At 44.2% G+C, this 10,815-nt stretch overlaps 1 protein-coding gene across 2 annotated transcripts; it reads right to left on the bottom strand.

The window, feature by feature from the left end:
* Positions 1-4: 4 nt before the first annotated feature.
* On the bottom strand, positions 5-4,289 carry tceanc (transcription elongation factor A N-terminal and central domain containing). 2 transcript variants are annotated; one of them, XM_087836289.1, is made up of 3 exons: positions 4,218-4,289; positions 3,053-4,070; positions 5-40 (listed from the first exon to the last, which is right to left on the bottom strand). In XM_087836289.1, the coding sequence occupies exon 2, from the start codon at positions 4,063-4,065 to the stop codon at positions 3,094-3,096; it is 972 nt and encodes a 323-aa protein (XP_087692415.1). In that variant the 5' UTR covers positions 4,066-4,070; positions 4,218-4,289; the 3' UTR covers positions 5-40; positions 3,053-3,093. The 2 variants fall into 2 exon arrangements, with proteins under 2 accessions (XP_087692415.1, XP_006808965.2); XM_006808902.3 differs by lacking the exon at positions 5-40 and having other exon boundaries at positions 587-4,070.
* Between the last annotated feature and the right edge of the window lie 6,526 nt (positions 4,290-10,815).

Genomic DNA, 10,815 nt, shown 5'->3' on the forward strand with positions numbered 1-10,815 from the left:
CCGGCAGGGGCTGTCACGCCTCCCGTCACCAGGCGCGTTCCTGGATCAAACCGACGCATCCACAGAATAATGTGAGTTTCTCACTGTGAAGAAATGAAAGTGAAATATACAGTTGGCAATATAACCTGCTGTTCGTGTGTGTGTGTGTGTGTGTGTGTGTGTGTGTGTGTGTGTGTGTGTGTGTAGGTTTGAAATAGACACTGCGATCCTCCAAAGTGTTCCAGAATAAGCCAGAAAATGACAGAAAGTATAACAAGATCAAAGATTTCACAGTTTTATTGAATTATATTAAGATTCAAATTTATTTTGGATTTTCTCTAATCCACACAGGCTCAAATGTATAAACACACACACTCATATTTGGTTGTTGCTTTGCAAGTTGTACTTCAACCACATGCTTTTCATTAATAATTCTTCCCAGAGGAGTGGAGTCCATTTAAATTGGTTGGTTTCCTTGCACAGCAAGGTCATAGTCCACACATTTTTAGGACTGAGGTCAGGACTTTGAGAAGACCTAAGATCGATTTCAAAGCGAAAGTTGATAAACTTGATGTGTGTTTGGGATTATTGTCCTGCTGAAACAGTGTCCAAGTTCCAATTTGAGGTTAACGTGAAGAATTTGGAGGTAATCCTCCTTCTTCATTATTGCATCCACCTTGTGCTGTATACAGAACCACTGGCAGCCAATCAGCCCTAGAACATGATGCTACCACCACCAAAACATACATCATCGGCATTGGGCTTGTCCATGTGAGCACCTGTTAAATTTCATTTGACCTTAAAAGTGTCAACTTTGGACCAGGGGAGAGAACTCACTTTACCTTGGACAGTGACACTGGTGTTCCAGGACTTTCCAGTCCATTTCAGGCTTAAGCCTTGGTGGTTCCTGGGCTGTTCTGGAATATCCTAACCAATTTCATCTGACATTCTGGTTCTTCTTCCAATGGTCACACATCTGTACAATTGTTTGAACTGACAATTATGGAATCTGCAGTTGCTTAGAAATGGCTCCAAGAGACCTTCCCAACTTCCATCTATTCTCTTCCTTCCTTCCTTTTAACCAATTCAGAGAACCAGGAGGGCTGAAACCTATCCCAGTTACCATAGGATAGAGGCGGGGTACACCCTGGACAGGCTGCCAGTCTGTCGCAGGGCTAACACAGAGAGACAGACAACCATTCACACTCACATTCACACTCACGTGCAATTTAGACTCATCAGTTAACCTAACCCCACTAACTGGACTGTGGGAGGAAGCCGGAGTAACCAGAGAGAATCCAAGCAGACTTGGGGAGAACATGCAAACTCTACACAGAAAAATGGTTGATTCAAACCCAAGTCCTTCTTGCTACAAGACAGCAGTCCTAACTATCTCGCCAACAGCTGCCACTCCAACTTATGTAAATCTACAGGTCTCTTCAGTGAGTTCCTTGAATTTTCCAATTGTTCTGAGTAATCTGAGTCAGTCCAATGAGAGCTGTCAAACAAACCCTTTTTATGCTGCAAAGATAAAGTCCCTGCTGTACCCAATCATAATCCCTAATGAGGAGCTAATGGGCATTGTAGAACCTGCAGCACCACCTATTCAAATATTAAAATGACTGTTCTTTAGAGTAATTAAAAATGGATTCTGTACAATCGTTCCACCCTTAAAACAAAACAGCTCAAAAAAACCATTAAAAGCCCAAAACTAGCATCACAGTCATGCCCTTGATGAGCAGATGTAAGCTTCTCACCACAGCTGTATGTGGCTGCAGAGCATCAATGTGACAGACCACGTCACTAAAATGCTGCTTATCAACTAAAAAGATAAGGAGCACGTCAGAGGAGATGGATTACAGACAAATGCACCAGTGTTGAGACACCAAACACTTACTGGAAAGATATGGTTTGTTTGTTTTTTCATATTTGGCCATTTTACCTTCGGCCATCCTGGAATGAGTCTGCTGCAAAGATCAGAAAAGCTGCAGTGGGCCAGGACGTGACATAGATAATGACGCAGGAAGAACAGCTGAGGATAAAAATAAGTGATTTTCTCTGTAATATCTTCACACACACATAAAGACTGCTTCGTGTGACATCACAGTGACGTGTATGTGAGTCATTGTGCCACGCTGGCTGGAGCACCATGGGATATCCGCCCCTCCGGCTGCTGGGAAGGGCAGATTAATGGCTCACATGCTCAGAGTACTTCAGGGGTCACATGTCTCATCTGCTGGATTCAGTTTGCCACAAATGAATGGGATATTGTAGAGCAGAGGCATGTTTTAAAGAATTCCCCGCCAGTGGTCGAGGCATTAATGGATCTTTAGATCAGTAACGTAAGAGAGAGCGGCCGGTAAAAGCAGTTCAATGAGCTACTGTAAGTAGAAATAAAATGAAGGGCTATTACAGAGAGTGGAGACACAGGAAACGATTCAGCGGGAAGAAGATGACGACAGCTACTTCTTGAAAACCCATGGTTTCAGTCGGAGACTGCAATGACTTGGCATTTCAGCCAGTAAAGATACAGTTTAGGCTTTCAGCTGTGGGTTTTAGTGGTCACTTCATGAAAGACAAAGCACAAATCCTGTGGGAAAAATCTGGTTTAAACCACAAGTATGCACTTCATCAGGAAAGTTTTCACTCTGCATCCCATGTGACCAATCCTCCTGTTTCAGAGCTGAGTTTATAACACTCAAATCATGTAACTGGTCACAGGAAAGCCTTTATAATACCAAATGATGTACTAGGGGTGAAACTTGGAAAACCAACTCAAACAAGTGCAAATTTACAGTGGGCGGAACAGCTGAAACAACCAATCAACTAAATGGCTGGTGATTCATCTGCAACAATGGCAGTTTAAGTCAATGTATTATGTAAATGTGTAAAGAAAATGTATTATTTCAAAACTAGCAACACTGAGTATCTGAGCTAAGACTCTAAGAAGGTCATGTTCCAGATTTATGAACATTTTTAACTCCATAGATGTCGAAAATAAGAAAGTAAATCATTAATGAAAGTTCTACACAGCACGACTGTTAAAAATCTGTTATCTTCATTATCAGTTAACCTGCTCTTAGCTGCTGAGTCATGTATGTTATCCATGTGGATTCAGAGGCAGACCCAGCTGCTGTGGTACCACTGCTGGCCACACCGGCTGCAGGTCACAAAGGTCATTGCATCCTCGTCTGGGCCGCCCTGCCTCACCCACGCAGGCAAGAACAGAACCCCTCTGGACACCTGCGTCACCCTACAGTCCGACCCCCCGCATCTTTTGCAGCGAATCTTCTCCGTCCGCGTCCCCTCTATCCCTTGAGGAAGCTGCCTCTCACTCACGCCCTGGGAGGAGTACTCCTCCCTCAGCTGCCGCAGCTCTGCGCTGGCCATATCCTCCGCAGACATGCGGGCGAAGGCCTCGGGGGACAGGGAGCCGCTCAGGAGGCCCCGATGCAGGTGGCCGCTTTTGGGATTCCTCAAGTTGGCCACCTTGCTCCTCACACAGGCTTTATATTTGACCTGGTTGTGTTTATGAAGTTCGTGGACGTGCCGCTCGATGTCTCGTGCCAACTCAGCAGCCTTGTGCTGATCGGGGGCAGAGGGGCAGAGGGCAGCAAGGAGGAGCTGCACGCATTTGGTCCTCACGTTATCTGGAGATGAAGCAGAAGTATGAGCTTTGGGTCCAGGTTTAGCCTGCATAGACGACTGTTCTCCTGCAGCATTCCCCTCTCCACCATCACATGTTTGGGCAACAACCGCACCACCCACGGCCTCTTTTGGTAAAGAAACACCAGCAGGGAGCTCAGGATCCTCACGCTCCTCTGTGCACTTCACCCCTTGCCTGTCCTTCGTGTACTGTCTCTTCCACTTGGACAGCAAGCTCTTGACTGTCTTCTTCACGCTGTCATCAGCGCAGGTTTTCAGGAGCCTGTAGAGCACTTTGACGATGTCCGTTGTTTCCAGCTGTTCCGCTGTGACGTGAGACTTCTGGAGGTCACCAAGGAGGGTCATGATGTTCCCATAGCTTCTGTCTGCACTGAATTTCTCTATCTGAAGAGCACAGCGGAGCATCTCCTTTGGATCCATTGTGGCTGCAAAGACACAAAAGCAAAGATGAAACAATGAATGTTTTTTTTCTTAATGTGGGGATGTTTGCCCCTCACTGCAGAACGAAGCAGTGCTCTCCTGAAAGCACAGCAGTTAGAAACACATTAAAATAGACTTTTGCACGTGTTTACCTGAGCTCCTTCATGGTTTGCAGTTTCTTCCTGCTAACAGTGAACCTAGCAAACGTCTACATGGGAGCAGCCATGTTGAATGTGTCTTCACGGGAGAAAAATGCCAGCATTCACCTCTAGATGGAGCTGTAGCCTCACAAAGTCAATGTGTTCATGAGGGTAGTGCAGGTAGTTTCCCATCAGTTTCTTAAAATGGAACTATATGTATATATATATATGTATCTATGCAATCTTTTTTCCCTAAAAACAGGGATTAATGCAATATTACAAATGAAACCTCTTTGCAGTGAAAGTGACCCTGAATCCCCGAATCATCCTTTGAGTACACTGAGCCTGTTTAATCTGAAAGTATCCCAGCAGAGCCTTCCAGCTGTGCTGTCAGTCTGTGATTTATCTAAACTGTACTGTGGGATTAGTGCTTTATGTGAGGATTTAGGTGTGTGCTTTTGGATTTTGCAGGTTACTCCCATGGCCAAACTTCTGTCTATTTTAACGCCTCTTTCCTGTTTTTCCCACAATAACAAAAGTGGATGAACGTGCGCTAAACCACACGAGGAGCTGAGGGTGTTGTCCAGACAAAGTGTTCGATTTCAAACGTGCGTTGCATTAATGGCTATTATTATAGCCTTGTGTTCCTTCTTTTCAGCTCCTGAGATCGAGATGAAAGATATTTGGTTCGGCGTGCAGAAACGTGTAATCCTCAAATCCAAGCAGCCAAATGACCTGCAGACAGGAATTCAGTGGACAAGATGAGGCAAGTCTTTCAGCTGTGCTGCAATTACATGTTGTGATGGAAGAAGATGATTTAGTGTTTAGGATAATTCATGGTTGTGGAGCTAAGACTAGAAAGGTTCCAGCGGACGTATCAGTTCGCAGGTAGTTGTTAGTATTTCGTGGAAACCTGGAACATAGTTTGATGTAATCACACCATCGACGGTGACGTGAATGAGAGAAAAATGCAGCTTAATTGCATGGCTGAAAGGTTGATTATGTATTAATTGGATGTTGTCTGAATGGGAGCATATCTGAATATTGACAAAACAATTCAATGATACCTTTAGGGATTCATGGAGTGATGAGGGAGGCTGATTTAGTCTGTGTTTGTTTTTTAGACAGTTTGCCTATTTTGCTGCTTTATTCCCTTTTTCCCAACAGCACGGCACATTCATCATCAGTTTTTGTTTCCAAACATGCAGCACTGACTCACCCGAACACACTCATACTAACTACTAAAATAATATAACGAAAAGGAGTTAGTGCTTTTCATTTCTATGGTGAGCAAAGAAGACCAAATGTAAACTCATTGCTAGTGCTGGTTTGGACCCTCTTTTGGCTTCAGTTCTGTGTTGCACAGATTCAACAAGCTGCTGGAAACATTCCTTAGAGTTTTTGATCCATATCGACATGATAGCATCATCCATTTGTTGGCTACACATGGCTCCATGATGTGAATCTTCTGTTTAACCACATCTCATTGGTGCTGCATTGCGCTGGGATCCCATGACTGTGAAGGATATTTGTGACACAGTGTTTAATCCTGGAAGCAGCCAGCAGACGATGGTACACTGTGGTCATGACAGCATGAACATGGTCAGCAGCAACACTCAAGTAGACTGTGGTGTTTCAATAAGGGTCAGTTGGTACTCAAGGGTCGAAAGGCATGCCAAGAAAATATCCCCGACACCGTCACACCAGCAGCCTGAACTGAGGCTGGATGTTGTTTATGCTAAATTCTAAACGCTGGAGCAGAAACGTTTGGTGAACTTGTGAAAATCTTAGACTCAGTTTTCTGTTCTTAGCTGGCAGGAGTGGCGCCGGGTGTGGTCTGCTGCTGCTGTAGCCTTTTCTTTTACCTTTACATTCAGACATGCTGAGATGGTTGTAATGAGTGGTCGAGGGCGACCGTGGCTCAGGGGGTTGGGAAGCGCATCTGTAACCGGTTCGATTCCCGGGCTCTCTGTCCTGGTCGTTGTGTCCTTGGCAAGACAAGCTCCTTTGACTACGATGACCTGGATGACTGAGAACCTTCACAGACACCTTGGGCAAGACACTTCACCTACTGCCTACTGGTGGTGGCCAGAGGGGCCGATGGCGCAATATGGCAGCCTCGCCTCTGTCAGTCTGCCCCAGGGCAGCTGTGCCTACAACTGTAGCCTCCACCAGTATGTGAGAGTGAATAGTGGCGTTGTAAAGCGCTATATAAATCCAATCCATTATTATTATTATTTTAGTTACTGTTACCTTTCGATCAGGTCAAAGCAGTCTGGTCATTCTGACCTCAGCCATCAGCAAGGATCTGAATGCACAACACATCAAACCTTGAAGTAACAGAAGACCAACCCAGGGTCGCCGAGGCTACGATTTACAAACGCTCACCAAAATTGGACATTAGAAGATTGAAAAAACGTTGATTGGTTTGTCTCAATTTCTAACGCAACATTCAGATAGTAGTACACATTTGGAGTAAATAACTCCAACTGGTTATACAAGCCTGCATGGGTCATGCAGGCTTGTATAACCAGTTGGTGGTGTAATGGTGTAATGGTGTGGGGGATATTGTAGAGTAGATTATAGCGACTTATCTTGCAACATAAGGCTAAAGGTAAGCATAAAAATAAACAATGTCAAGAGGACTTCCTTTACACAAGAAACAAATCATAAAACCCTCTACATTTTCAAAATCTTACTTATAAGGACAAATATTTTTGTACAGTCCGTTTATAAGTTACTTGAGAATATATGTATTTTCTGCCCATGTAGGAAGTATTATTTTCACATCTGAGGTGCTGGTTTCAACAGATGTGGCGATAGCTGCAGTGGCAGAAGTTGTAAAGACTGCTTTGACTGTGAATTGCATTCATAAATTAGAGATAAACAGAAACCACGAGCTGCCTTTATATCAAAATGAGCTTTTTATTCACTGAAGCACTTTTAATAGTCCTGCCAAATCGTATATGTTATGATTCACACACAAAAGCCCAGATGAAATGTAATTAGACGAGCAGGGCGCCATTATGCAACTGCTGGTGTGACATCACCCTCCTGATCTTACATTAAAATGTGCTTTCAAGATGCACGCAGCTGGTGCCGATAGCGGTGCAGGCCTCAAGGGAAAATTGATTTGGCGTCTCTTCGCATAAAAGCTTCTGGTTCTCAAGTTCAAAGAGCTGCTTTTAAAACCCCAAATGGAAGCTAAAGCTTCCAGGAGGCTTTTAGCAGCGTTGATGTTGAACTTTTCTTCTCTGGCTTGAGGAGTTTTCTTTGAGCGTGTGAGGAAATGTGCTGTGCGGGATATTCGAGGTTCTGTGAGCGAGCTTTCTTTTGTTAAGTGCATTTTGTGAACTAAAACCTTTTACGCAAGCAGAAGGATCCTGAGTGTTGACCCCCTCCGAGGTGTGGATTGATATGGGTGGGGTCCGGCTGAGCCATCAGTGAACACGTGTAAAACTCCTCTTTCTGTGGTTAAATACATTAAACCTGCTAAATGTTGAACCCTCAAACACATGCGACTGATTTCCATCACAAGAGTCACAAGACACCTTGCATCTTATCGAGTCATTTCAGTGCGGCCTGCTTGCACTTGTGCACTTTCTTATCAGTGGGAATGGAATTTTACCAGCACGCAGCTGCCGTGACAGCCGAGCGCCGAGAGGTGGCGCTCTCTGCACTGCGCTGGTTTGAGCCCTATGAGGAAGTGGAGTCCTGCTGTATCACATCCTGCTCTTGTTGTCCCCGCCTTCTAGATGGCGCGTACGCATGAGCACACACACATACGTGCACACACCACCCCGCCCTGAGCTTGAGAAACTCTGAGGAGGAGCGAGGCCTTCTTGTTAGAGTGATCAGCTTTTTCATGGTCAGACATTCATGACACATGGTAAGTCCCTGCACCCGCAACCACGACCTGCAAATACTCCCAACGCTGCCAAGTGCATGTGTGACACACAGCAAAGTGAAAAGGTGCTATAAGAAATCGTCAGTCACATGCTGCTGAGCTAGTGTCAATGATAAACCTTGTTCTTAACAGGGTGAGAGAAAACAGGAAGAGCTACGCATATTTGCTTTGTCTTGGCAGAAGTCTGATCGGACTTTTCGGTGGAGGAAGAGGAAATGTTTTTGTGTTTTCTTCCCATTTTTGACATTCCAAAGGGAAAAAAAACAGCAGCATATTTATTGTTACCTATTTGTTTAAAGTGAAACGAGTCTTATCATGTAATGCTCTATAATTAGAGTGCTTTGCCTTTCAGATGTTATTAAATATGATGAAAATGATGTGTTTTATTTATTTATGTGATCTCTCTGTGAAAGCACAGCGACAGAGACTGTGGGGTTTATGCTGTGAGAGCAAAGTCAACTCTCATTTTGTATCCATGCTTAATGCTCTTGACAGGTCGTGTGTGTGTGTGTGTGTGTGTGTGTGTCTGGCAGTACCCTACCCATCATACCCTTCCCATCCATCATTACCTTGAGGGTAATCACTGATGACTGGACTGGATTCTGTTTGTTTTCTCTTTGCCTTCAGGGTTCATTCTGTTTTGTCTGAAGCGCTGCAAAGATTTTTTTTTGTTCTTCTGTTTGTGTGTGTGTGTGTGGGAGGGGCAGGAGTAAGGGGGGGGGGGGGGGGTTAATAAATGTTATAAAGAGGCAAAGTATAGACAAAGTGTTGTTTTTTTTAGCTTGTGCTTATTTGGAGTCCTGCAAACCCCGAGGCAGGAAATGAGCCTCCCCAAACATGAAACCGCTAAGAGCACAGTTGCTGTGTCTTCTCTTGCTGATCGTAATATTTTTCCCATTTGATTAAGAAAAAAACCCTCTGTTTTATCAGAAGCGATGAGGAAGTGCAGACGATTGAGACTTGTTTGTGCTTTGCTCAACAGCAGAGTCAAAGCAGAATCACGAGACTCACTCGAACCCTTTTCTTGATTATGGTGAAACTGAAGCTGTGCAACGTACTTTTTTAAGCAACTCAGTTTCATAGCGTCTCTTGGGATGTGACGCTGCACTTGATAGCAGTTCAAAGCAAACTTGGGGGCTCAAACTGTGCACTCTGAAATAGTTTCATTAAATTGTTTCCTTTTGTATAACTGCCTCTGTGAACCCTTTGTACCAAAGAGAACATTTTAGCATTGATTTTGCTTTTCTGATCCTCTGAGGGTTCAACCATATGTTTCCTCCCCTGTACAAATAATTATCCACATTGATTCATCACATTTGTTTTCCCATGAACGCCCCCTTCCTCTCTCTCCCACACACACACACCAACTGGACGCATGCTCTGCCTTATGGGAAATCCACCAGCCGGTGGGCCCGGGTTACGAATAACCACATCCTCCCCACGTTGCTCACAGTTGTGCAGCATCCACTGGACGTTTGTAACGTGATCACAGCGGAGGTCTGAGGCTCAAAGTGTGCACAGGTGTGAGGTCCTGCTCTTTGCTTTGGTTCAGCTGCGTGTGACATCAATTACACTCAAATTTAAGACACACACCAAAAGACGAGTCTGAGGGATTCAGAGCAAGTATGTCTGATAGATGATGACACATGTTACTCACGGTAACCACATGACGTCCAACTGCAACTGAGCAGAGAAAAGAAACCAAACTTCTCTGCCCAACAAATACAATTTTGGTGACTCGTGAAAAAATGCTCATAAAGGTCTCAACTAAGCTCGCCTGTGTCACTTCTGAAGCCCACCAACAATCACAAATAAGCATCTAGTGTTGCTAACATCGCCCTTAACCTTGTTCTCACACAGCTGGCAGAATAGTTTACTTTATATAGCATTTTAAAATAAATTTCACTTGTGCTGCTGGTGGTTTATTTTTAGCATTTGTTGTTCTGTGCTCATATTTGGACATCTTAGGGCAACAAGAGACGGAGCAAGAGCCCAAAGAAAAGGGCAGCCATTAGTGGCAGCAGACAGTAAGGAAATGGGGTGGAAGTGGGTTGCAAAGTGGTTTGCAGTGTAGCAGAAACCTGCTAATACTTGCTTAAACCACACGCCCTATATATGATTAAGTAATAGGATGGCCAAGTGTAACGCAAAACCATCAGCTGACGGGCACTGGCACTGAAATCAGGCGACTTTACATAATATTTGCTGCCATTTACAAGCCCTTCGTGTCTACATTTCAGTGTTTTTTTGTTTGAAATATTTTTTCAATTCAATTTTAACAGCAGTCCCCTCAAACCACTTCATATTTTAAGGTATAGACCCTACAGTAATACAGAAAAAAACAACAATCAGACAACCCCCTATGAGCGAGCAGATGGCAACAGTGGGAAGGAAGAACTCTCTTTGAACAGTAGGACTCGGGGAGGGCCAGCCTCCTGCTGCGACAACGGGAGGGTTCCTTATTCTGCTTTGAATTTCCCATTAATTTAATTTGATTTATATAAATGTGTCATTAGATATAAATATCACACGAGGTTGGCTCCGGCCCACTGTGTGTATAAACGTTTCCTATGAAAAATAACATTAAATAATGCTGGAAAAGGTTGACAGTGCTAATTATTTCTGCTCTGATTCGTTGACTTCTGCAGCAATTTTGCAAATCATCACGCACACACATCAGAGTGCTCGGGAATCTCTCACAAA

The sequence above is a fragment of the Neolamprologus brichardi genome, chromosome 23 (assembly GCF_056152115.1).
Source record: "Neolamprologus brichardi isolate AB-2024 chromosome 23, ASM5615211v1, whole genome shotgun sequence".
Lineage (NCBI taxonomy): Eukaryota > Metazoa > Chordata > Actinopteri > Cichliformes > Cichlidae > Neolamprologus > Neolamprologus brichardi.

Bases quoted from the DNA above. Each gene is read 5' to 3' on its own strand.
- tceanc (XM_087836289.1), bottom strand. From the start codon at position 4,065: ATGGATCCAAAGGAGATGCTCCGCTGTGCTCTTCAGATAGAGAAATTC.